The 27,966-nt window shown below is 48.3% G+C and overlaps 1 protein-coding gene across 1 annotated transcript in view; it reads left to right on the plus strand.

Annotated features, from left to right (window-relative positions):
- The window catches only part of LOC123378106 (endothelin receptor type B-like), a 45,709-nt gene extending 18,758 nt beyond the window's left edge, over positions 1–26,951 (plus strand). Inside the window, exons 3-8 of the mRNA XM_045031603.1 lie at positions 11,819–11,931; positions 13,552–13,756; positions 16,505–16,654; positions 18,660–18,793; positions 19,298–19,406; positions 21,414–26,951. Of these exons, the coding sequence (XP_044887538.1) occupies positions 11,819–11,931; positions 13,552–13,756; positions 16,505–16,654; positions 18,660–18,793; positions 19,298–19,406; positions 21,414–21,563 (861 nt within the window). The 3' untranslated portion in view covers positions 21,564–26,951. The remainder of the gene's footprint in view (positions 1–11,818; positions 11,932–13,551; positions 13,757–16,504; positions 16,655–18,659; positions 18,794–19,297; positions 19,407–21,413) is intronic.
- Positions 26,952–27,966: the final 1,015 nt, after the last annotated feature.

The raw sequence follows: 27,966 nt of genomic DNA on the forward strand, positions 1-27,966 counted from the left end.
TGTAGAAGTGATTTGAAAACTGGATAAGGGCAATGTCATTTAAAATCCAATTAGGGAGGGCAATACATACTGAAGGATTTATCCAAAACACAGGGCACAGCCTGTAGATTAAACCCCAAAATCCAATTAATACCACATTCCCAAGCATGGGTTCCATAAATTTCTTCCTGCCAGTGTACAATTCTTTGTTTCTTCACCAGGGTCAGTTCTCATTGTCCTTTTAGTCAGGAATTCCTGGACTTTGGCAATGTCAGTGGAGTGAGTGTTTCTTCTTCTTTCCCAAAACAATTGTGGTTTAGCATCCTACAGGGGAGAGGTTGCCAGCACATATCACCCTGTAATGGCTTTGCTTTTTCTAGAAAAGTCTAAAGGCACAGTTGGTCTGTCAGTGGACAAGAGAGAGGTTACAAGCACGTCACCTTGTCCTTTTTCCCTGCTGTCCAGAAGCACAGTAGAGCTAGAAGAAGAAATAGGCTAATCATCAGTAGGAAAATTCTTCCGATGTGGAGGGGTCTTTTTGCAGTGAGAATCCTGGGTCCAGGCAGTCAGTCTTTGGCACTTCACAGCAGTGTTGGTAGACAGCAGGACTTGGAAAGGGCCTTTCCAGCGTGGAGCCAAGGCAGTCTTTCGTTGATGGATTTTTATGTAGACCCAGTCTCCTGGTTCCAAGGAGTGGCAGGGCTGCTAGGATCTTTGGGTTGTTTCTTCTTTACCTGTGAGAAAAAAACCTAACACATTGCATTAGTGTCTTTGCAGATTTTACAAATTTTATAGCTGCATGGGCAAATTTAAGTCCCCCCTTTTTCTGGTTTTTAGCCAAGTAATGGTTCTTATACTTATCAGTGCCAAAGGAAGGGCATCTGGACACTTTAAGTTTGTCTCAGCACAAATCTTGGCCAGTTTATTTTTAGCATGTTAACTATTCTTTTTTCTCAGTTAACTCATTCTTTTTCCTTTTCCCATTTTTTTTCTTTAACCTATAAAGGAAACTTACTTATACACCTTTTGTTAACAATAAACACATACACAGTACGTTAGTCTTATTTAATGTATGCCACATATACCCTTTTACTAAAATAACCTTATTACAGAGCTTTAGAACAACAAGCCAGGACAAGCACACCCACTTTGATGAGTTCACTTAATATAACCTCTAGTCCAATAGCTTTCCACCATCCCCAGCCCTCTGGCTAGAAGTCTGAGGTAGCCAGAAGGATCCCATGTACAATATGGGGAGTGGGTTAACTTTCCATGTCCTTGCTTTTAAAGACTGTTAGTATGCAAATTTTAATAACAATTTTCAATTAAAAGATTTGGCCAATGAAATTTCTTACTTAAGAAAATGTATTAGACTTTAGTATATCACATTTTTCTGATATATCCAAACACTTTGTATTCTAAGTAGAACAAAACAAGTATCTGCATCTCAATTCAACACTGCTGCTTAATTTTAAATCAGACCATCCCATAAAAATATTAAACACAACAATTCTGGCCACAAGACAAACACCACAAGACAGCACATAGAACACAAAACATAATTGTTACTCTGTCAGTAAATGCATGATATGTTGAATGCTGTTCAGCTGGCATTAGTTTTCTTTGATCATCTGAAAGACAAAAACAGAGGTCTACCCCTTCTGGGCAGTCAATCATTACTTAAAATATACAAATACTCTTGTTAATTTTAGGCAAAACAGGAGAATTACTGTTGGGAATAGAATGTGAAATGCTGAGATTGTTTAGGCTTCTGGGACGAGCCGATAACACTGGGAATTGTGTATAAAGGGCTGACCTTGGGCGCGCTCTCATCGGCCAGCTAACTGTAAATAGGATGATAAGTCAAACAGGTGTGTAGGATGTTAATTAGGATGGGGTTACAGCTGCGGCTGTGTATATTTTGTTAACCAATTAGCAACTGTCTGATTGCTTGCCATAATGGGATATAAGAGTATGCTGGAAATGAATAAAGAACTCTCTGCTTATGATCACATGGGTTGTCAGACTCTGTCCCTGCTCCTCTGCGATGCAACAAATTACCCCATATTTTCTTTGCCTGAATTTATTTACAAACATTTCAAAGACACCAAAAACTTTTCTCTTTAGCATTTTACAAAGTTCAACTGCTGTTCCCTCCAGCAACTACACAGTTAACTTTTCACTTTCCCTTAAAATCACTTGCTTTTTCCTTAAATCACTTGCTTGCCTTTCAACAGCCACTTACCAATTCAAATCACCATTCCAAATATCCTTCTGAGTATTTGAAATCCTCATGCTTATATTCACTTACTTCTTTTTTTTTCCACTACACCCTCAAAAGTTTCCAACCTGTTTTCCAATCTCCCTGTTGCCTGCCCGCCTGGGCCTGATCCTGCTTTTCTCGCTGAATCGTCCCTATCCTGGACACAAACTTATTCCACTACCAGTTTAGCTAGGAGGGTGGGCTTTACAACTAGCCCCCACCCTTCTGGTCTTTTCCCTAAAATATTTTTACTCCAAAACTACTCAAGTCCTCCCTAGTAAGGCTTGCCACCTGGCAAAAATACATGGCCATTGGGTAAAGGCCATTTACTTAACACATAATCCAACCCCTAAAGGGGGTCTACCCAGAGACCCACCCCATTTGTCTGCTGACACTTAAACAGAAAAGAAAATTACACAGAGAGCAGAGAAAATTACAGTCTAAGCCAGATTTTTCCACTTCTATTACATTGTCCATTACAGGGGGCGGGACAGTAGGATCTCAATACAACCTCAGAGCTTCATCGCACACATGGCTTCCACCCTGAGGAATTACGAACGAGAAGTTCAGTTCCACCCACACACCTAACGCCCAAATGAACAGAGCAGAAAAACAACAGTAACCGGTTAAACAGAACAGAGCCAAAACTAGATAGTGCACCAAAACCAAATAGTGTTTCCTTATTCTATTAGGGCTCACCTTTAACCATACAATCCTTATCATATAACACCAACAATACCAAACAAAGCAAACTTAAAATAACAAGGGTAAAACAGATAGATGGTGTAAATTCTGCAGGGCTCCCCCATTCTCTATTGCTCACCAAACTGTGACAAATTTCTGTTACCAATTTATTCCTCATGTCAGGTGATCAAACTGACACTGCGGCGTCTCTTTCAGAGATTCCAGTTTAGGTCAGCTGCCTGTCCGGCTTCGGGGTTGCAAAAACTGTTGGATCTCACTGAACCGTTAAACTTTGCAAATGCAATCTCAGTTCTGTAACTTGTATTGCCTTTGGTTTGCCTCTGTCTCTATTTTTCCACAACCAGCTGGGGCTGAAAGCAGTTTTTTTTCTTTGTACTTAACATAGTCTGTGCTGATTCTTGACCTTGTACGCAGAGCAGCTTTCTCTTTATCTCTGGGGTTAGCCGAGTTTCAAATTAACCCGTTCCTAGACAAATTGCTCACACTGTGTCAGAGGCTTTTCTTTGTGATTAAAAGCTCCTCTGAGATATATGATCTTATCTAGATTGAAGATACCTTCTAATGGGCACTGTTTAGATGGATTTTCACGCATGTGAAGATTCCAATTCTCTAAATACCTGCAGGTTTTAGGACCATAATGTACGTACATGTACTATGCTGGGGTACCCTTAGGGGGTGAGGTAGAATGTTTAGACTGTCCCTTACCCATTTTCCACTTACATACACAGAGAGGGTGCCCTGTCCGCGCTAGTGGCTCATAAACTAAGGATCTCTCCCTACAGCAGGGGTCCCCAACCTTTTTAGGTCCAGGGACCGGTTTCGTTTGCCGGACCCTCCGCAGGCGTGCCTGCGGGAGGTCCAGCTGAGCCGCGGGACGAGCGCTCCCTCCGCAGTCGTGCCTGCGGGAGGTCCGCTGCTCTCGGGGCTCAGCTGGAGCTTCTGCAGGCACGCCTGCGGGAGGTCCACCGGCTCCAGTGGAGCTTCCGCAGGCGTGCCTGCGGAAGCTCCAGCTGAGCCCCGGGAGCAGTGGACCTCCCGCAGGCACAACTGCGGAGGGAGCGCTCGTCCCGCGGCTCAGCTGGACCTCCCGCAGGCACGCCTGCAGAAGCTCCACTGGGTCGGTTCGCGGCCCGGTTTCTAAGAGGCCGCGGACCGGTACCGGGCCGCGGACCGGGGGTTGGGGACCCCTGCCCTACAGGACACTCACACAGGAGAGACTAACGAGGATGACTGACTCTCCTACACCTCCCTTCAGCAAAGAGCGTCAGCTAGTCTCTGGGAGACACGGCGCCGCGTACTCTGATTGCATCCAGTGAGATGATCAGACTGTCAGTAGCCCACACGGAAAGGAAGGGGGGGGAGGGAAGATGGGTTCACACATTCCTAGACCCAGGCAGATTCCTCGCCGGACGATGCCAGGCCGAGTCAGCCCACCGTGGGTCGGATCTCCTAAAGATCTACTAGTTACCGGGCTTGCGTTAGAATACTCCTGATCATTAGCAATCGCTTCACAGGGTAGTCTGGGCGTCTTCCGGTAACGAACACTCACACTGGTATACACACACACACACACACACACACACACACACACACACACCAAGGCCATTATTTCCTATTACCACGATGCATCTTATCTTGCTGCACAGTCAATAAATTCAGATGGCATGAGCCCAACAGAGACAGACATTCCCACGGACAGTCCTCCTCCCAGTGCAGCTCTGGGGCATATAATGAGGGATTTTTACAAGAGCTCTCTATACAAACAGCTTCAGAAGCTACCCATTCGCTGACAAAACAGAAATAATTGAAGGATCATGTTGTAATTAAGTGATCCTTCTGGTGGCCACCTTTCCTGGCTCTCTAACTGATACTGAGGCCAGTCTACTGTACAAAATCTTTTCAGTTTACTCTTAGTCATTGGATCCAAACCAAATACCTTCCAATTTGCTAGAATGCATTCTAGGGGCGTACACCTTGCCCTACTAACCTTACCATGTCCTTGCCCCATACCATGGGCTTGCCCTTGACCCACTACAGAACGCTCTCTCGTCTAGTGGGAATTACAACGGCTGGGCGTCCCGAGCCTCGGGCAAAAGTCCACACCACTGGACTGTTCCTACCTTATCCACAGGACCGGTTCCTCACCGTCGCCCGCAACTGCTTCTCCACTATCTGAGTGCATTGCACCGTTGTGTCCTCCAAGGTCAGCCTGACGCGTCTTTGCCGAGGCCCCCGGTAAAGGCACCGGTGCGCGCTGGGCGTCGGCTGTGACCATCGTCCACCGGCCATTGGAGGAGTCCGGCAAGGCACAATTTTGCCTCGAGCCCACCCAGGGACGCCAAAACTGTTGCCGGCTCAAAGAGCCTGAGGCGGAGCAACAGCAGGGTTCGTTGCCCGGTGTGCGTAGCACTGATTGACACACCAGGGTGGAGAAGCAAAACCAGGTTTATTTGAGCCCAAATAAGGTGCCAGGGAGAAAAGCATTCTCAAATCCTGCACACCCGCGCGCAGGCGGGGTCCCAGCATTTATACCCCCCTTGCTTGTGTAAGCCTTTTGTTCGGTTTTCCCCCTCACCCCTCCCTTCCCAACAGCAGTTACATTAGGCATTACATTTCAGCGTGTTAGAAAAGTTCTCATCCACAAGCTTATCTGTTGGCCTTGTCAGCTTCAGGCACATGAAGCCTTCTCCCCCTCTTTCTCCCGCCTTCTCACTACTATTGCTAGTTTAAGCGGAACTGCAGCTGTCTGCTAAAAAGCTGACTCTCACAAATTCTGCTTCTAGGCTGTTAGCATGCAGACTGGTTAAAGTTCACAGCATGTAAGAACTTTGGTTCACTTCAGGCCCAAAGTCACAACTTTGGTTTACTCAGGCCTAGTGACACCAACAGCTTCGGGGGTCCTATTGAACCTTTCCACAAGGTGGGTTTGCGGGTGGTATAAAGAGGTCCATAGGGCTTGTACATGGAGCAATGAACAGAGATCTTTCATTAACTTGGACATGAAAGGTGTCCCTTGATCCATCAATATCTCTTTGGGTAGCCCAACCTGGGCAAAGATGTGTACTAGCTCCTTAGCTATTATCTTGGAAGCCGTGTTGCATAGGGGGACAGCTTCCGGGTACCTGGTTGCATAGTCCAGTACAACAAGCACATGTTCGTGGCCCCGAGCTGTTTTCTCTAGGGGCCCTACCAGATCCATGGTTATGCGTTCAAATGGTACCTCTATATTGGAAGAGGTATCAAAGGGGCCTGCAAGTGCGGGCAAGGGCTATGTAGCTGAGACTCCGGACAAGAGGTACAGTATCACCGGACATCTTCGTGTACTCCTGGCCAGAAGAACCTCTGCAGGATCTGTGCCTGGGTTTTCTCTTCCCCTAGGTATCCTCCAAATAGGTGACTGTGGGTGAGGCTCAATAGTGCTTTTTGATGTTTTCGTGGCACCAGAAGTTGCTGTATCTCTTGTTCCTGCATTTGCACCACCAGGAGATCTTTCTTCACTATAAAGTAAGGTCCTGGACCCCGGACCTTCACATCCATGGGTATCCTGTCTATCTCAACCACCTCTTTCCTGGCATTATCATATCTGGGGTCCTTCGCCTGGTCCCGCCCGAAAGTCTCTTTCCCAGGACTAACCTACCTGAGCTCCCAGGGGCTGGCTTCTGCTTTTTCCAATGGCTCGCCACTGTCATGCTGGGGCCAGCCTCTGGCTCACCTTCCGTGGTGGTAGTTTCTCTGTTGGCTGCTCGTGTCCATCTGCCTACTAGGGTGGTCTTCTGGCCCTGGATCAGGATCCGGGTTCCCAAGGCTTTTGTGGCCTTCCTCTCTTTTTTGGTCTTCCAGGTCCTTTGGGGGGCTGAGAACAGATCCTGAGAAATCTCAGTGAACATCAGGGTTGACATTCCCCTGGCAACGAGTCGCTGCCCTCAGGGTCCCCACCTCCCTCCAGACTCTCCGGGGGGAATAAATTATCAAACCCTGGATAGTCCCTCCCAATGACCACAGGATATGGAAGTTTAGGAACTATGCCCACTGTCACCTCCATGGGGTTCCCCTGAACCTCTATCTCCACCAGGATGGTGGGGTAATGGCTCACGGCCCCATGCACACACGTCACTGCTATGCATTTGGCTTGTAGCAGCTGGCTACTATTTACGAGCTTACCCAATATGAGGGTGATAGCACTCCCAGAGTCCACAAGCACTGTAGTCTCTGCTCCGTTTATCTTCACCAGCCTAGTGTAGTTATGCGGGGCTAATGCAATGCCCACAAGGTGAATAAGGGAGCACAGAACCTCCCAATCTCCCCATGTAACATTGCATAAGCTCCTCAGTGCTGGGACACAGTGCTGCTATGTGTCCCCATTCCCCACATGCATAACATATATAATTGCTTCTAATCACTCCCCTATCATGGGAGTTAGGGGGTGTAGTCCCAGGGTTCCCCCCACTCAGGCCAATCCCTTCCTTCTGGGATCCCTGCTGGTTTTCACCTCCCCCTCCCCCTTCTTCTACCTAGGACTCCCGGGGGTTTGGTCGCCCAACCTTCCAGGGTTGGGTTCGGATGCTTGCTCCGAAAGGGGCTTCCCTTGTGTAGTCGGGTCAATTCCCTGGCTGTCATTCATCTTTCTACCAGTGTGATCATCTCATCGTAGGTGGATGGATCGTTCTGGCCTACCCATTTGAGGAGATCTGGTGGCAATCCATGCATGTAATGGTCCATGACTAGGGACTCCAAGATCTTGTCTGGGCTGCATGCCTCGGGCTGTAACCACTTCTGCGTGAGGCGTATGAGGTTGAATAGCTGGGACCTCGGGGGTTTGTTGTCCTGGTACTTCCATTCATGGAACTTCTGGGCCTGTACTGCTGCCATCACCCCTGACCGTGTAGGATCTCTGCCTTTAGCCAGAGATAGTCAATGGCATCCGTGGCAGACAGGTCAAAGTAGGTCTTTGGGGCCTCTCTGCACAAAAAGGGGTGAGAATGTTAGTCCACTGCTCCTGGGGCCATGCCTCACACTGCACAGTCCTCTTGAATGATAGGAGATATGCCTCTACGTCATCTTCTGATGTCATCTTTGGCAGACAACCAGTGGCCCTCAGGGTTCACATCCCGTCAGACCCCCGGGCCTGGGTGGTGAGGATCTTCAGCTGGTCCACTACCTCTCACAAGAGGGCACAATCTTGGGTTGCCTGGCCCATCAATAATTGATTGGTTTCCTGATGTAGCCACATAGACTCCTGTTGTGCCATTGCCTGAGCCCGGGTGGCCTCCTGCTGGGCTGCCATGGCTTGTACCAGAGCTCTTACCACCTCCTCCATTGTGCTACAAAGCAAATAAACAAACCAAAACAAAAAAATCCAAACCCCCAGTGCGCTTTTTTTTTAACCTCTTTCTTCCGCCGTGCTGTGAACAATGATCCCACCGCTAACACCAGTTGTGACAAAGTTCTGTCCTTGTCTCCATGGGTCCTGCTTTTTTCCTGGCAGATTTTGCTAGCCTCAGAGGTTCACTGTGACCCTCCACATAGACCTTTTCTCTCTGGAGGCAGGGGTACAGCCTACTGAGCCATTTTCATCATAAGCCAGCAAGGGAGGTGAGGAGAAGCTACCCTCCCTTGCACAGTCTCTGTTGTCTCTCAGTCTTAGTGATTAATCAGGGGGGCAAAGGGGGAAGCCTGGGCCCACCCTTTACTCAGGGCTCCAGCCAAGGGACCCTAATAGTATCAGCTATGGTAGCTGACCTTTTAGAAACAGGATGCGTACAATACCCTGGGCTACTTCCCCACAGCAGCCCCCACTTCCTCAAGCTCTACTTCACCCTTACCTCAGGGCCTCCTTCCTTGTGCCTAATATGGTGTGTATAGCTCAGTCTCTCCAACAGCGCAACTTCCTCCCACAGCTCCCTGACTAACTGGGAGGCTTTTAACTAGTTTCAGCCAGCCCCTGATTGGCTTCAGGTGTCCCAATCAACCTAGCTGTCTCCACTGCTTTCTGGAAGGTTCTTAATTGGCCCCAGGTGTCTTGATTAACCTGGAGCAACGGCCATTTGGTTACCATGGTAACAGGGATTTCTTTAGCCTGGGGCTAACATACCTGTTTCTCACTACTTTCCTATAGCCATCTGGCCTTGCCCCATCACAGTAGGCTTCCAGAAAAGGGACTGCCAGAGGGGTAGGGGAAAAGGAGCAGCACATAAGACCCCAATGGGAGACAAAGGGAAATCATAGGTGTTACAATACTTGATAAAGTTATCCCAGTTTGCTGAGCATCATGGCTTCCATTCAGATTCTTATACCACCCTCATCACTGCAATAGCTGAGCACTTCCAGGAGTCCATTAAGCAGCCTAACAAACTCCTTTCTCTCCTGCTGTCATTGTGTGTGCCATGAAGTGGTTTGTGTTGATATGGTTTTGGTTTTGCATTTTAAAATGCCCATGCTGCTCTGCATTCGTATTAGACAGCAGGTCAGAGTGCACCTGGCACTTGCAGCAGAAGGGGGAGAGGAGGTTTGGGGATGGCTCTTTGGCCAGGTCTGCACTGGGGTGGGGGGAAATCGATCTAAGATATGCAACTTCAGCTACAAGAATAGCGTAGCTGAAGTCAACGTATCTTAGATCGACTTAGAATTACTTACTTTGCATCCTCATGGCGTGGGATTGACGGCCGTGGCTACCCCGTCAACTTTGCTTCTTCCTCTCGCTGAGCTGGAGTTCAGCAGTCGACGGGAGAGCGATCGGGGATCGATTTATCACGTCTACACTACACGCGATAAATTGATCCCCGATAGATCGATTGCTACCCGCCGATCCGGTGGGTAGTGTAGACATACCCTTAGTTCCTGGAGGAGCTCATTGCATAGGCTTGGACTGGCTCCCAGGAAAACTCTGACTCTTGCACAGATGAGCTTTATGTTCCAATATGCCTGAGGAGCGGAAATGTCAGTTTATAATACAGACCCTCCTACCAGATTATTAACTCCACTAACATCTCTCTAGGTGAGTATCTCAGCTTCATTTCCATAGTATCCAAGCATCACATAATCATAATGCATGTCAACCTTCACAATACCCTTTTTATAGGTGGGGAACTGATAGATTAAATGGCTGCTCCAAACCCCATTGAAGACAATGGATCAGGCCCTAAGGGTATGTCTATGCTGCATCTGAGGGCTAGTCCACACTAGAATCGCTACAGCAGCACAGCTGTCGTGCTGCTAGTGCAGAAGCTCTATGCTGATGGGAAAGAGCTCTCTCACTGGCAAAATAAATCCACCTGTGCAAAAGACAGTAGCTATGACAGTGGGAGAAGCTTTCTCCTGCTGACATAGCACTGTCCACACCAGTGCTTAGATCAGAATAACTTACATTGCTCAGGGGGATTGCTTTGTCAGACCCCTGAGCAACATCAGTTATACCAACATAAGCAATAGTGTTACAAGCCCTCTGAGCGAGCCTCCTAGCCTGATGCCATAGACATTTTCTGGTGGAGATTTGGCTGGCACATTAAAAACAACTGCACAGATGTTTCGGTTCAGGCTGGAGCTCAGGCTCTCAAGCCTACCTCAACCCCTAGGCACTTATATCGGCGGGAGCAAGGCTGTAGTGTGGACACTGACATAGTTATGTCAACATAAGCTGCCTTACGTCAACCTAACTCTGTAGTGTCTTAATGTAAGGTTGCATTGTTCCTTTTTTGCACATGTGCAAAACAAGCCCCATAACTGGATTTCAAATGGTGATGTTCAATTATATATTAACTTAACAACTTAGCATGAGTACATTATCCTGCCAAATTAGAGATAGTGTCCTTAGTAAACTCAATGGGACAAATTAAGACCTGGTATAATGTCATTGGGTTCAATGGGATGAATTTGAGCCAGTATGTTAAAGTAAAATGAGTCCTTTCTAATCATAGAACTTATTATTTTTAAATCTTTATGGGTGGCTACCTAGGGCCAACCCAGGTTGCCTTACTCAGATAAGGGTTTCCATTGAAGTCAAGTGGGTAAGGTAGAACAGAATTTGACTCCTAGCAAATACAAGATTATAAACTGGTTAGTTTATTCTCTAATGACCAAATCCTGATCTCAGTCAAGTTTAATTAGGATCTGATCCTAAATGTTTCCTTGTTGTTCCTTGTCTGAGTCTGTTCAGTGACTTCTGAAACATTGAAGGGTGCTCTGTCAATTAGAGCCTTCAGCAAGTTGGCCATTTTTATGCTTTTAGGCCTGGATCCTCAAAAGTATTTAGACACCTAAACTCCCATTGATTCCAGTGGGAGTCAGGGACCTAAATGCCTGTGAGGATCTGGGCCTCAGTCTCATGCAATGAACTACTGGCTAAAGCAGCTAGTGCTGCACAGAGGAGTTGGTGTTGAGATCTACATTTATATGAGCAGTAAGTTCAAGTTTGGATACAAGGCTGAATCCGAGCTTGCCTGGAATCTGATGGCACTGAAAATCAGCAGCTGTTCTTGTGAGATTTCAGCAGCAGCTAAAGATGAGCCCCTTGAAAATGGGAGGCCCGCCCAGAACTCAACTGCCAGGGGGGCTTCCGGCCCAAAGGGGTCAAAGTTGAATTCTGTACCTCTCAAAAAATGCCAGTGTTTGGGTTCACATATTGGCTTCTGGACCACCCCTCAGCACAATAAACCCTCCTCCTAAAAGTGTGCTCATGGGAGAGGACTTATTCCCAGTGTGACAAGCCACTGTACAACTCCATGCTCACACAGCCCAAGAAAGGTCACCCCGAATCCCAGTGGAGGTAACATCCAAGTGTTTCATAGCGTCCTCCCCTTTCCATGAAGGGAACAACCTGATCCAAAAAGCCTGACAAGGCCTGTTAATCATGTGCGTCTTCGTCCTCTTTCTCAGCTATTGGCAGAAGACTGGCCATTCGGCGTCCAGGTGTGCAAGCTGGTTCCATTCATTCAGAAGGCATCTGTGGGCATCACCGTCCTCAGCCTCTGTGCACTCAGCATAGACAGGTAATGAACCTGTTGTCACCACCATGTTCTGCAACCAGGTCAATTTAATCAGTGCACAGCCCTTTGCTGTCCTTGAGGCAGCCGATTGAAGAGTGGACTCAGTGCTGATGTGCTCCCTCGTGTCTGGGGATGGCATGGCTGGCTCTCCTCTAGCTCCCCCTGCAGACACCTGCTCCGGCCCTGCCATGGTTGGCCAGCCAGGTCACATTTAGTGCCCCCCCCACCTTGGGGGGTAAACAAAGAATCCAATAAACTAAACTCAAATCAACAAATGCTTCACCCTGACCTGGGCTCTGCAGGGCTGCCCTCGGGCTCTCGGGCAGAGCGACACCTCCTAGTGCTTTCTCCCTGGCTCCAAACTCAATTGTCCTTCTCCCCTTTGTGGCAGGGGCTTCCCGCCCCACTGGTCCTGGAGGGCAGGGGAACTCAGGCCTGCCCTCTGCTCCAGGTTCCAGGCCAGGCACCCTGTGGTGAGCAGCTGAGCTCTGCTCCCTCAGACTCCGTGCTGCCTCCCTGGACTTCTTCCTACCTTGGCCCTTCCCACAGCCCCTCCCTGGGCTGCCTGTGCACCTGCTTCTCTCCAGGCCCCTCCTCCACTCTCCAGCATGCAGAGACGGACTGCAGAGCTATTCACCCCTCTCCCTACAGACCGGGCTTCCCCCTGGATTCCCACCACCCAGTTCCGCCCCCAGCTTGGCTTCACCTCCCACCCTCCTGGTGCAACCAGGGGCGCTATTTGCTCTCAGTTTCCAGTTAACTCTTTCATTACTGGGGGGGCATACTCCCTCACATAGCCACAGTGCAGCCCACTGGTCCCACATGGTCCCTGCTTCCCCGTGAGCCGAATTCAGAGAAGATGCTTAATATGCTTTGAGCCTCACTCAGACCCTGTGACACTCACTGATGCCCAAGGCAGTGGGGTAACTGACATGCAGGGGAGATTGAAGATGCTCTAAGTCTAAGGCAGGGTTGGGGCTTCTCAGCCCTCCAGGCAGTTGCTTTTCTTGCAACTCTGCTCCCTGGACCCTTCCGCCTGTGAGCGTGACAGCGCATGGCCTGCACTTGTCCCCTTACAGCACAGCATGGTCCTGTGTGTGTTCTGCCTCAGCTTCCCCCCAGTGCCCTGTGACCTACCCAGCTGTAATAGCAGCCTTGCCCTCCAGGCAACTGAGTCCAAAGCACCTGACCCATTGGGGAAAGGAGTTCTGCAAAACAAAGCTCAAAAGGTACAAGACAACAAACTCTTTCACCAGCCAGGCTGCACTTCCAGGCCCTGCTCCTGTAAGTAATGACCAGCCATGCACAGTGGCTCTGCACCTCTCAGACACATCGTTCAGATTCAGCCACTGTCTTCTTGGCTCAGTCCTTCCTGCTAGCAACCCATTCTTGCCAGCCAGGTCCCAACTGAGCATCTGGAAGGAGCTGCCTGTCAGCACTCTTTCCAGGCCCCAGCTGGATTTCCCCCTCTTTCAGACTAAACCCAGCACCAGTCCAGAGGGGGTGACTTCCTGAGACCAAAGTTTGCCTTAGCTCTTTCTAGCAGGGGACGGGGCTCTCATCCTGTCACAGTGAGTTGCAGCGTGTGAAATGAAGGCAGTAACATCCTGTTGTGTCCGGCAGGTACAGAGCGGTGGCCTCCTGGAGCCGGATCCAGGGCATAGGGATCCCCATGTGGAAGGCAGTCGAGGTGATGCTGATCTGGGCTGTGGCTATCGTCCTGGCCGTCCCTGAAGCCATTGCCTTCGACATGGTGGAGCTGAACTATCGCGAGCAGATGCTCTGGGTCTGCATGCTGTCCGCTGAACAGAACTCCAGATTTACCCTGGTGCGTACTCCACCGCTGTTTTAGTGAGGAGGAGGAGGAGGCACTCCCCTTCTGGTGCTCACTCCTAGCATGCAGATGGGAATGGATGGTGCACAGCCCCTCAGTGCCAGCGAGGCGATAATAGTACTGGGCAAAGCTCCAAAGGCAGTGGGCTCACATCTGAGCTGCAAATCGCAGGGTGGAGGTTGGATATAGAGCTTTGGTTCAGCCCATTGTGGAGCCAGAAGCCAGGTGGGATCTCGATCTAGAACCACATTTTTCTGAAGTCTGATGGTGCTCAGATTAAGGGTTTGGATTCAGACCCTTCTCTAAGCTTAGTCTTAAAGCCAGATATGTCTCTCCTCATTAAGTGCCCCAGCCCCCTAATCATTTTCATTGCCCTCTGCTGGACTTTCTCCAATTTGTCCACATCCCTTCTATAGTGGAGGGACCAAAACTGGACACAATTCTCCAGGTGTGGCCTCACCCATGCTGAATAGAGGGGAATAATCACTTCCCTTGATCTGCTGGCAATGTTCCTACTAATATAGCCTGTAACGGGCCGGACTCACCCCTGCGGCGCCTCCTGCTGGTGACTCCGGGGAATTAGCTTGGCTTCCAGCACAGAGTGCCCTCTGCAGGCCAGTGATCCGCCTGTTCCCTGGCCCTGAGTCCCTCCCTGGATCCCAGTGCCCTTTTACATGGGGTGCTGCCCCCTGGCAGTAACCCCTTTCTCGCAGGGTCTCCCCTCTCAGGGAACCCCCACCCTCTATCCCCACCTTGCCTCAGTGTATGGCTGTTGCCAGTCATTGTCTAGCCCCACATCCTGGGGCAGACTGCAGTATCAGCCTATTCATCACTGGCAAGGAGGGTTTGGACCTGCTGCTTTGGCCTACCCCTGGGCTGCCTCTGCAACCCCCCAGTACCTGTTAGCCCTCTGCTAGGCGGCAGCCTGGGGCTTTCCAGGCTGGAGCTCCCCAGCTCCTTTGCCTTTCCCCAGCCCTGCTCCACTCAGGTACCCGGTCTAGCTCCCTGCAGCCAGGCCCATCTCCCTCTGAATGCAGAGTGAGACTGTCTTGGGCTTCTGGCTTCTCTGTCTCTTATAGGGGCCAGCTGGGCCTGATTGGGGCGTGGCCCAGCTGCAGCCACTTCCCAATCAGCCCAGCTTAAAAGCTGCTTTCTCCAGCCACATTCCCTTCCCAGGGCTGTTTTTAACCCCTTCCGGGCAGGAGCAGGGGTCCACCCTGCTACACAGCCCAATATGTTGTGGAAGTAGAGCAAGAGTCAGGCTAGCTGTAACCCTAATAACGCGAGATTTGTAGAAGCGAGGATTGTGTGAGGCGAGTGGGAAAGAACTATGTGAAAAGTTGTTGCGACCTTGTGTCGATAATGAGGAATGTAGACTGACTCTTGCTCTACTTCCACAATGCCGTTAGCCTTCTTGGTAACAAGGGCACACTGCTGACTCATATCCAGCTTCTTGTCCACTGTAATCTCCAGGTCCTCCTCTGCAGAACTGCTGCTTAGCCAGTCGGTCCCCAGCCTTTAGCGGTACATGGGATTCTTCTGTCCTAAGTGCAGGACCCTGCACTTGTCCTTGTTGAACCTCATCAGATTTCTTTTGGCCCAATCCTCCAATTTGTCTAGGTCACTCTGGACCCTATCCCTACCCTCCAGCGTATCTACCTCTTCCCTCAGTTTAGTGTCATCTGCGAACTTGCTGAGGGTGCAATTCATCCCATCATCCAGTGAAACAGTGATTTCTCCTGGGTTTGAAATGCTATAAGAGCAACATCCCTAATGATTTTGGGATCCTTTTGCTTCTGGATGAAACCAGACAAGTGGGGAGTGCAGATGGATGTACTGTAAACATCTTAAAGCAAACTAAAAGTGAAGGGAACTGGACTGGACTATGCCCCATGCATTCAGTATAGGGCCAGTGATACTCACCAGGACTCAGAGCTGAGCAAAATTCAGTGACACTGAAACATTTTGCAAATTTGTGCGGATTTCACCAAATTGTTTCTGTCAGAAAACCCACAGACAAACCCTCAAATAAAACCCTAATCAAAACATTTTGTTTTGTTATTTTCAAAATGTTTTGATTTTCTCTTCATAAATTACTTCATTTCAAAATGCGACAAAGAGTCCTGTGGCACCTTATAGACTAACAGAAGAATTGGAGCATAAGCTCAAAATCAAACAGAAACATTTTGTTCCCCCTAAAATGCATTGCTTTGGCCATTTCAGAATGGTCAGTGCACCAAAGACTTTTGCACTGCTTTACCATGACTAACATTATGGATGTTTACCTGCAGAGACAAGAAGTGTAGAACTGAGCTGACCCTCCATTTACTTTTTACTACAGTTTTACAGAGCTGAAATTATAGTATCTGCGGATGGAAAAAATCCCTAATGAAGCATCAAAAATGTATCCCCTTCCAGAACAGGATAGAGCCCTGCATGATATTTTGACTTGTGATTGCTTCCTGACTCTGGGTACTGTATATGATCTGCAGGAATAAGAAAGAGGTGCTATTGGAAGGCATATTAAACAGATATAAGCCATTCTCTCTAACTATTTTGGATTAGGAGACCTAATGTAAACATAATTTGACATCTGCCTAATGCAAGGATTCTTGCATCTTCCCCTGAAGCATCTGCCAGGGGACCTTGTAAAAGCCAGGACACTGGGTTAGATGGAGCCTGGTTCTGCCCCTGGCTGGTTATTCCTGTTTCCTATTCATGTCCTTTCTGTTTTGTGTGTAGTTCTACAGGGATGTGAAGGATTGGTGGCTTTTTGGCTTCTATTTCTGCCTGCCTCTGGCATGCACCGGTGTCTTCTATACCCTCATGTCCTGCGAGATGCTGAGCAAGAGGAACGGCATGAGAATTGCCTTCAATGACCACATGAAGCGGGTGAGAGGATCCAGCCTTCTGCTAGGCAACCCACAGAGAGAGGATAGAGCTGCAGCACAAAAGACCATGTATTGGCCCTAGTCCACAGTCAGTGTGAAGTCAATGGAGAAGGACAAGTCAGTGGAGTTATGGAAATTGACACCAGTGGAGCCTCTAGCTCTGTATAGCTCATCTGTCACTTTCATAGAGTTTAAGGCCAGAAAGTTCATCAGCTCATCTAGTCTGGCCTCCTGTGCATGACAGGCCACCACATTGCACCCGGATATCCCTATGCTAAGCCCATAGACTTTAATTAGACTAAAGAATTTCCTCAGGTGACTAAACTGTTGTGTGCCATGGGCAGGGAACTGGAGGGACCAATGTGCCATCAGTGCCCAAGACCCCATATGATGGCAGGGCATAGACTAGGTGAGACATGCCCAGATGATCCCAGAAGGTAAACCATGCCCCATGTTGCAAAGGAAGATGAACCCCTCCCTTCAGGGTCCCTGCCAGTAGGAGCTGGGGGAAAAGCCCCTCTTCTGCCCAGTGGTGAGTGTCACCAGAGTTCATCTGGTACAACTCCAAGCACTAGCATTAAGGCTGCAAAACAGTTTGACTTTTAATGTATTATGCTTAGTTATATTCCAGTAGTGGGTAAAGGCCCATGGCAATCAGGGTCCCTTTGTGCTAGGCATGGCACATACCCACAAGTGCCAGTCCCTGCCCTGAAGATTTTAGTCTAAATAAACAAACCAGGCAAGGGGGGGCAGAAAGGGTGGATTATTATCTCCATTGGACAGAAAAGCAGGGAGGCCCAGAGCTTCACAGGGGGTTAATACACCTAACGCTCATTGAGGAGCTGGGCCTTAGTCCTTTGGTCTAAGATGTCTTGATCTCCACCTCGCTTGTGCCACAGTGGCTCCCCTGTTCCCTGTTACATTCCAGGGCCACCCAGCCAATAGCTACAAATACCAGTACAAGAGCAATCATGCGGTGTTAGGTTAGGTCTCCAGCCCAGTCTGGCCCAATCTGACTGTCTTGGGGAAGCCAAGGCCTCCCTATGTATTTATTATACCTGGGTTATAAATAGTCCTGTTTGCCTGTTGTTTAAAGAAATGTTGTACTGGCAGTCCTCGGACTTACGACACAATTGGTTCCTGAAAATCGTGTCGTAAGTCGAAATGTTGTAACTTGGAACTGCAATACACTTCATTGTGGGACCGAGCATCGTAAAATCGAAACCAATTGCCATAAGTTGAATCAGAGGGTCAATTCAGAAATGTCATAAGTGCTGTTCATCGTAAGTCGAACGTGATAAAGTTGAGGACTGCCTGTTTTACCGCAGCAGCCGCACGCACATTGCCAGTGGAGATGTCACTATGTTAGTGGGCAGAAGGGCTGGCTCTGGTAGCTTCATTGTGCGTTCACATCTCCTAATAGCAGACTCACTGCACTAGGAGAGGCTGGTGCTCAGCCTCCTGGCTTGCTTCTGATGTAAACTCCTGTCTTTGGCTATGCGTAGGTGAGTAAGGGAGACCTCATGCCTCAGCAGTGAAGGTTCTTGTAGGTCTCACCTCCTGGCTGGTTCAAGCTCACCACAGGCCTGATCCAAAGCCCACTGAAGTCAATGGGAGTCTTTCCACTGAATTCAGCCTGCTTGGGTCAGGTCCTTTGAGTGTTCACTAAAGCAAACATTGCTGACTCTGGCTGACCATAGATAGAGTCCCTAGTCCCCACCAGTATTGTACTGCTTGTACTGTGCCACCCTAGCCCTCACAACACCTCTGATCATGCAGTCATGTAAATTTCTCTGCTGCTGGAGGTATGTAAGGATTTAAGGGGGTCTCCAGCCCTTATCAGTGCTGTGCAATGATCATTCTGAGTGAGCACTAAATGCTGCTGGGTGTGCCTAGGGATTTAAAGGTCCTCTACCAGGGTTGTGCTAGTGGTGCCCTGCTCCCCTCCTCAGACAGGCTCACGCTGAGTGTGCACTCACCCACACTTCTCCACTTGTGCATCTTAGCGCCGGGAGGTTGCCAAGACAGTGTTCTGCCTGGTGGTGATCTTCGCACTCTGCTGGCTGCCTCTCCACCTGAGTAGGATCCTGAAGAAGACCATCTATGACCAGACCGACCCCAACAGATGTGAATTGCTGAGGTGAGGACGAGAAAAAGACCCCCACTTCTGTATTGTGCTTCAGTCTTGTGATCGCAGCGATATTAATACTGGACTCTGAAACCAGACTGCTGCTGACTGCGTAATTGTCTCTGGAACTTCAGTCATTGGTTTGTTTTTTTGTTTTTATTTTAATAGCCACAGAAAGGTGTGGGGTGCAGATATTCCAGTGAGGTCCCAGTATGGCTATGGTAGGTGGGCAGGAAGCTGCTGTTATCAAAGAGCAGTACACATGTTTTGAGCTTACAGAAAGCAGGATGATCGAGGTAATCAGATGTTATGCTTCCAGGCATGAGCTGGTCACTGCAGGGGTCAGAAAACAAATATTTCCCTAATGTCAGAACATTGCACAATTGGTTAGGTGTGTTAGGGGACTGTTTTGCTTTCCTTTGAAGTTCCAATCACTGCTTCTTTACAGAAGCAGGTCAGTGGGCTAGACAGAGCACTCCAAGTACACCCATCATTCTCTCTCCTCTCCATCCCCAGTTTCCTCCTGGTGATGGACTACTTTGGTATCAACATGGCCTCCCTGAATTCCTGCATCAATCCCATAGCTCTCTACTTCGTCAGCCGGAAATTCAAGAACTGCTTTCAGGTGAGAGACAAACGCAGCTTGCTCAGACTTGTGCCTTCTGTGTGGCTCCTGAAGATGTCTCAGCTAGCAGGAGCATGAAGCAGGGTGTGGGCTGAGCTTTGGGAGGTGTTTATCATTGTATTACAAAAGAACCTAGAGGTCCCAGGCAAGACTGGGAACCCATTTTGCTGGGCATGGTACATACACATAGCGAAGACAGGACCTGCCCTGAAGAGTTACAGTTGAAAGAAACTAAACAAAGAAAGAAAAACTGAGGCACAGAGTGGGGAAGTGACTTGGCCAATGGCACCAACTGGCAGAGTCAGGAATAGAACCTAGGTCTCCGTACTCCCACTCATGTGCACTGTCTAGTAGTCCTTAGAGGATGAATTCCCATTTGGGAAGGGACCAAAATGAAACAAATTCTCCCTAGCAGCTCCCCAGTGACCTATTTTTACGATGGCTCAAAGGGTCTCCATTTTGGTTACTGATGGTCTCACTCCCATCACGTGCTGCACTCAGCAGGGCTGTGAAGTGGAGCAGAGGGTTTTGATCTGGAGCTAGCAACAACTGATGCTCCCTGCAACACGAGCAGCAGTGGCGCACCATGCGCTTTCAGGAAGCATTGAAACATGACCAAAAGCACATGGGGAAACAAAGTCAAGTTTTACTTCTGGGGGAATTCTGCGCACAATATTTTAAAATTCTGCAAATTTTATTTGTCAAAATAATGCAATATAATCATGCCAGTTTCAATTATGTTGGTAATTTATTTAAACTACAATACAATGGATGGAGAATGGGAGTGGGGGCGCATTAGAGGAAATCCCCAAACTCCCTTGTCTAATAGTAATGTAGCTAGGTTTGACCCTTTATTTCTAGCTATTAGTCAACAAATATATGCAGCCATATGCTCAGTGTTACATTGTAGGCAACTGAAGAGCAAGTGAGGGCTGGGGAATCAAACTCACAATTTATATTGGCTATTGACCATCTCCAAAAAGGTCAGCACCAAACAGGTAATGGAGCACATTTTGATAGGAATTTTTTTCAGTCCAAAAATTTAGACCAATTCTAAATTGGACACTAAAGCACCATAAGCATTTGTAAGGCCATACTGTCCTTTACACCACTCTGGCAATGTAAAGGAGCCTTAAAACTTTTACACCTGTTTTATATTCCTGTGGGAATTCACAAAGACAATGGGAACAATTCACTAAGAAGGCAGGCTGCTACATTCTGCTCTGCCCCATGCCTACCTCCTCAGAAACACTCCAAAGCCCTGCCTCTCCATACCAAACATGCTACAATAGCGAGCAAGAGGGACAGAGTGTCTCTCTCTCATACACATCTGCACAGCCCCTCACCCCACCCCACCCCACCCCACCCCAGCAGTGATTTCTCTACCAGCTGCTCTGGACGGCCAAACCAACCTGCCTGCGCTGCAGGGGGGGATGCATGACTGCTCTTGTGGGCTTCCCTTTGCTTCCTCGTCAGAAGTCATTTTTCTGCAGGGAAGCAAAGAAATCTGCGTGGGACATGAATTCTGCACATGCGTAGTGATGCAGAATTCCCCCAGGAGTAAAGTTTAAACTTTGTCTTCCTCTGGCCCAGCAGTCAAAGCAAATGGCTCCCAGACAATGCATGGGCTGAGATCCCTTCACACAAAGGGTTCTGTGGTCTTCAGTGCTTACGATGCCTGCAAGAGCTCTGCTTTATGCTGTACCTTGTTCCAAATGGCTGTACATAACAACAAGAACATCACAATGCCCCGACAAGACTCTGTCTGTGAAGTTCAGCCCTTAAGGGCATGGCCCCTAAGACCACAGGGTCACCAAACAATTTCAAAGTATGATAACTTGAAGTCTGTTTCCAGATAATTTATTTCCAGATAATATATGTATATATTCTCCCAGGCCAAGACCCTGCCAATCACTTACCCACAAGACCACCCTTCCTCTTGACAGTAATAGGGGATATTTCACCATAGTCCCAGCTCCTAACCTCTTTCTGTGTACCTCTTTCCAGTCCTGTCTGTGCTGCTGGTGCCAGAGACCAGCCTTGAGCAGCGCACCAACGGATGATAAGGGATCTGTTGGGAAGTGGAAAGCCAACGGGCAGGAATTGGGGCTGGACCGAAGCAGCTCCCACCTGAGTAATAAGTACAGCTCTTCCTAAAGAACCATAAATCAATTGGAGAGCTCGCCGCAAGAGCTGAAAGGAGCCATCCATCCCACTCACAGTCATTTCCTGGCTGGCTCTGAGTCACTTGCTTTCCTTTCACAGATCCATTGGAAAAAGCAGCAGCACTTCACTTACCATTGAACTAGCCACTGCCTTGGAACCTCACTTCTCATCTGTTCCTTTATAATCATCTTTTTTGTTTTCCTCAAAGGACCTTTTGGGTTTTAAATCCTGCTGGAGAAGCTGAGTGACCCATGGCGCTATCTGTCTCCAGACGGCAAGACCATTAGATGGGGAGGGATGGTGCTGTGGGTGATGTCACGTTTAAACTGACAAGGGACATCACTGGCGGAGGTCAATTCTGATCCTCCAAGTTGATACATTAAGAAGCTAAGGTGAAACCAAAGCAGCTGCATCACAGGCCTATAGCCTTCCCCTCTTTGCTGCTGGGACACAATCACTGGGGGTGAAATTCACCCTGGACAGCCAGCCAGCAGAAGTCCGAGGCACCACTTAAGCCCTGTTTAAGCTCAGAGGGTTTCTAGGAATTGCGCTGCCCTCTGCCCATGGGTGAATTTCACCCTGCATGTCTATAGTGTAACAACACAGTGATGTATATAGAATAGAGCTGCTTAGGTGATGTTATATTCTTAGTAGAAATGGGGTTAAGAAAATGTTCCTTTTTTGAAATTGTAGTATACAAAGAAATGGGCTGTTGTAGCTTCTCCCCTCTCCTTTCCAGCAGCTCCTTCACAGTGAGAGCTGTGTCTGGTCACGCTGGTGTTTGTAAAGGCAAGCACAGGAATGGCAGCCTTGGCTAGAGTCAACGTGGGCAAAAACCAGGCACTGTTGGCTGTCATCCACCACTCAACTCTGCCAACTTGTCCTTAATTGCTATCTGCAGCATGTTGCTCCAGTCCTGGTCCTTCTGAACAGGAAAGATCAGCTCTGCTGGGGTTGTGCTATGAACAGATGCCAGCAAGCTCACTGCACATGTCACCTAAGTTAGGAGATGAACTAGAAGTGAAAGGGAACCCTTGATCACCATTGGGTCTGAGCAATGCTGGCTGCGTACCTAGCTACAGGAACACTGTACTGCATAAATTCATAGAGTCTAAGGCCAGAGAGGCCTGCTAGATCATTTCTCTGATCTTCTATATATCACAGTCCAGAAAATGTCATCCAGTTCCTCTTGGCTTGAGCCCATTGGCTTGTGCTTGGCTTAAGCCTGTCTACCAGAAAGACCCGTCTTGATTTGAAGGCTTCCAGAGATAGCAAAGCCACCACGTCCCTTGGTAGTCCATTTGTGTGATTCATCAAACTCAGGGACACAGTTCAGAGACCTCTAAGGAAACCCCAAGTGCTGCAAGAAGTGGTGCTGGAGACTCCTTAGGACGTACTGGTCCCTCTCTTGCAATACTGAAACAATGCTCCAGCATGGTGCTGCTGGCACTGCCGTTTGGCAGACTAGCCATAAACCCACAATTCTGCCCACTCATGGTGGTCTATAGGCCCATCGCTCTCCGTGCTAGCATCACAGCTGGGAGCCCTCATGCACTGGGGCCAGATTCCAGCATAGGGCTTACGAGAGCTGCTCGGAATATGGTGAAAAGCCTTCACGGACATAGTCGAACATTCAGATGGGCTTTCACCCCACAGCTTCCACAAAGGAACAATCTTGCATTTATTCCAATGATGTCATGAACATTTTTATGGGGAATTTTCATGGAGGAGGGGGTCAGGTTTTCTCCTCCTTTCTTTCCTTTTCTTTATTTGCCTCTTTGCCCCCTTTTCCATTCTGCCACTAAAAAAAGGGGTGGGGAGAGTAGGGAAAAAGGAAAAAAATGGAAATAAAAATCCTAGTTTTGTTTCACTTTTGGTATTTTGCTTTACACACAGAGACACACACACTGACATGCTTTGCAAACATTTCCATTTTGAAAAAATCCCAATTCGCAATGAGAAAAAATTGTTTGAAAATTGAGCCACTCTAGTAATTACAGTCTGCCCAGCTAAATGCCCACAACACTTGATTGGGCTGTTCTTGCCTTCACCTCCTAAGAGTTACACAGTGCTGCTGTTACTGTGTTCTCTCCCCCCACCACCACAGAGGTGGCTGCAGTTTCATTGGTGGCTGAAGTGCTCCAGGCTGGAGGGCACTTTCTCAACAGCAAGTATTTTTAAATCATTGTGATTTCTGTCAGGGTTCTGGTATTTCCATGTGCTTACAGATGACCTGAGCGTGTGTGTATATAAACCTCAATCTCTGTGTTCCTGTTCAGCATGTGATCTGACATCAGCACCCCCATACCCCCCTGCATTAACCCCAAACATGGTCAACATCCCCACACTCTGGAATCAGAGCACTTAGTGGCAGAGAGACTGAGAGGATCTTAAAACCAGAGACAGCTGACTAATTAAATTGATCTCTCCACCCCATTGGTTAGTGAGTCAATAGGCTAAGTGAGTCAATAGGCTAAGTCGCCCTAAACTTTGGCATATGGAGCAGCCTAGAATTTCTAACAGGCCAGAAAAAGGGGCAGTTGGGGTTGGAGAGGGCAGCCGCTGCTTGTCGGGGGAGAGATCCATTGGAGGAGGGAGTCCTGGAGATTTGCTCCTGTGGGAGAGGAAAAGCTGCAAGCCAGTTTGACAAGTCTGGTGGTCATTTTCAGGTGACTTTGAGGCAAGGCAGGTGACATTGCAGGACAAACTGCTGTCAACCCAAATGGTAAAATCAACACACCAAACAAGCTGAAACCAACCCAGAAAGAACAGTAGACCCTCCCCAGCATGTCAATTCCCATTGGGCTAGCACTCCCCAGGCAGCTTGGCTAGCTTCTGTCCTGATACCCTCTGCTCTTCAGGGCTTTCTAGTCATTGCTCTTCATGTCCTTGACCTTACACAGGCTCCTTTGCTGGTTTTCAGGCAGTTCATTTCACCATGATCCTGCCATGCCTGGATCTGAGGGCTGTGCTCAAGAGCTAGAGCTGGCAGCGGCTGTCTCCCTGGCGGACAGGTCAGGGGAGCAGGTGGCAGGAGCAGAGAGGATGCCTCATTTAGGAATGGCAGCATTTCAAAATGCAGAAGGAGAGGCAAAAGGGCCATTAACTCACTTAACAAGACAGTAACGGGCTATTTCTCTTGGTTCAAGAGAGACTTTGGACCATGGCAGAGGCCCAGATCCTCAGAGATATTTAGGCATCTAATTACCATTGATTTGAATGATAGTTAAGTGCTTAAATATCTCTCAGGATCTGGGCCAAAGTGCTTTGTGCTTCAAGGGACAGGCATGGGAAGAGGGTCCCCCCTAGTGCTTGGAGCACCGCTTGCTGGATGAGCTGCAGAGCGACAGATTGTGCAGGTCCCCAGCACTCAGCTGAACACTGTGCCACAGTAGCACAAGCAGGGGTTTGCAGACGAGAAAAAAGGAAGCTCATTGGTTTATAGCTGTAATTTTGCCCCTTGTTAGTATCTTCCCTGTGCAAAAATGTTGTCAGTACCAACCCCAAAGAGCTAGCCCTTATCACACCACCACATAAAGAAAGCACCCAGGGTTCCTCACTAACCCAGACCATGGAAAGGGGCCTCAGGCAAGTCCTCCTAATATTCAGTAGGCTGGCAAAGAATTTGGGCCTGTGACTCATTTTATTCCTCCTTTGGGGACCCCCTTGCTGCCTTGTGCTATACTGACATATTGGGCAGTGGGAGGAAGGGGGCAGATGCACCACTCCCATTAATTTCAATGGGAAATGTACCTCTAAATCCCCAAGGGCTGCTTTGAAGCTCTCAGCCATAAGCATTGAGTGGTGGCGGAAAATACACAACATCCTATACTTTCAACAGCCACAAGCTGCTCATTGGCACTGGAAGGAGAGCTCAGGGCACTTTGCGGAGCTCGAACCAGACAGACATCAATTACAGGCACCCTGGGGGAATGCAGATCACTGTATTGAACAGCCAGACATAGAAGAGCTACAAACCCCTTGCCTCTTCATCCTAAAGGAGCAGGTTTATTCATTTCCACATTAACCATTGCATGCAAATCAATGTTTAGTTTTATAAATGTTTCAAATCTTTCAAAACAGCCTCAGATCCACATTATAAATATTGCAACAAATAGGCTGCTGCGAATTTATTCCAGCTCTAGATTCTGGTGGCTCCAGCCATGTTCTTGTTTAATGAGGGCCTCAGTATCCTTCAGCATAGCTGGTCCCTTGAGGCTCACTGGGGCACCCTCTGTAATTCTCTTGTCAAAAGCAACAGATCTCAAAGTTTATTTGGCACAACAGGAAACTGTATATGCTTTTTTGAACCCTTTTGTATGATGGATGCATTTAAATGTAATGTCCCCAGCCTTAAAATATCATCGTTGGACTAAGACCAGCCCCAGAAAATTCTTGCCTGAAAGGAAAAAAATCTCTGAAAGTTATGGGCACCTGAAAACAGGGAGTTACAATGGAAGCTATTCTTCGGCCTTAAGTTTAGCTTTCACTACCAGCAAAAAATGTTAATACAATGACATAGCCACCCATGGAACAAGATCATATCTACATGATGCATCCAGCTTTGAGAGGCAGATAGAATAATTAAGCATGTATGTAGCCATTCCTCTCTTCTCATTGTGGGAAGAAAAAGAGGACAAGGAGGGCTTCAGAGCCAAATTTAGGGCTCATGCAGCAGTTGTTATGTCCTGACACCCTGAGATATCAGAGAAAGTCACCCGTCAGCTACCAGAAGCCAGATGGGTTTCAGATCATGTAAACTACAAGGAGGTTTATTCTCTGTCAGTTGTCCTCAGCTGAGCAATCATGGGATAAGCCTGTGTGTGTGAATCAGCTCCTGTTTGCGGACCCGTCCCTCCCGTCCCCGCAGGGTAATTGCCTTCCTGCTAACTAGGATGCTTATTTTTAACAATCCCCTTTCATTCGGGTTAGGAAATCTGGTGATCACGAGTGCAAGAAACTGATGGCACCATCTAGAGGCAGGCTGGCCCTGTGCAAACACCACCCCCCTCTACACATGGCTCTGTCAAAGACTCACCAGGATGAGCCCCACAAACTCAATCCAGCTGTGGCTCAACTCCCCCTTTGAAATCAGGCCTCTACTAGAGAAAGGCTTTGCAGCCTGCCAATGGAAAGTGCTATAGAAAAGCAGCCCTTGCACCCTCCCAAGCCAAGTGCTTGACAGCTCCTTGTATCACAGTGAAACAGACAAGATGGGCCAGCTGTGGTGGAGAGAGGAGAGAATCTTATCATGAAACCCAGGGTTAGTGGGTTTCTTGACCTAATGTCTGTGAAAGCAAACACACTGTTAACCTGTCACAGGGCTCCAGTCCATCAATTTGTCTTGGAAAGAGCAATATATAGCAAATCATGACATGTTATGCCCTGTCTTTTTCTTCTCTGTATGTTAATAAAACATTTTCATGTTTGATAGGAAAGACTCTGGCTGTCTCGTATCATTGGGCAGCAGCCCTGGGAAGTCTGCTAAATACTTAATAGAGGGTCAACTGGTTCCTGTGACTCTTGTGTTCATTTGGCGACTGCAGACATTGCACACACCCCTCTAAACACGCTCCCCCGGGCTAGCATCTTGGCAAATGTCAGCCATCGAAAGGATTAAGAATGGCTTCATTTATGACAGACTAAAGGCTGGACGGCAGCAGATAAACTTCGGGCAACATTAGGCCACATTGCACTTGGTATATACTGCAATGGGCTTGCCAGGCTCAGGCTCCAGGGCCCAAAATAGCTGTGTGGGTGTTCTCACTAGGGCTGAGGCCCAGACTCAGAGAACCCCACCCCCTCGCCAGGTCTCAGAACCCGGATTCCAGCCTGAGCAGGAATGCCTACACTGCTATTTTTAGCTCCGCCACCCAAGACCTGTAAGCCTGAGTCAATTGATCCAGGCTCTGAGATGGTGCTGCAGGTTTTTCTTTGCAGTAAAACCAAACCCATGTAGTGGAGTTCCTCTGCAGACAGTGCTGCATTAAGTTACATGCAGGAGGTTTTCTCCAGAACTCTAAGAGCTAGAATCTTTTTTTTTAATTTATTTATGGAAAAGAAAACAATTTCTGCAGAAGCTGCTAGGTGCACAGAGAAGTGCTGGTCCTGCGGGCATGCCTGCTACAGGTTCAGTCCATACACTGACCCTTAGATTGGAGCTGAAAACCCTGCTTTGATGGAAATGATTTAAAAAATGCAGTTTAAAGCTGTGCAGAAAGGCTTTTAGCCGGTCAGAGCCTGAGTTCAGCATTGTCGGCTCTTCCTGCTGGCAATTCTAATGCCATGAGTTCCTCGCTCTTCCTTAACATTCAACTACTAATAATAGACCCATGGGCTGGGACATGTCACCAAGCCCCACTGTGAGGTGATGAGTCATCCCTGAGCTAGAGCC

This window comes from Mauremys mutica, chromosome 9, assembly GCF_020497125.1.
Source record: "Mauremys mutica isolate MM-2020 ecotype Southern chromosome 9, ASM2049712v1, whole genome shotgun sequence".
NCBI lineage: Eukaryota > Metazoa > Chordata > Testudines > Geoemydidae > Mauremys > Mauremys mutica.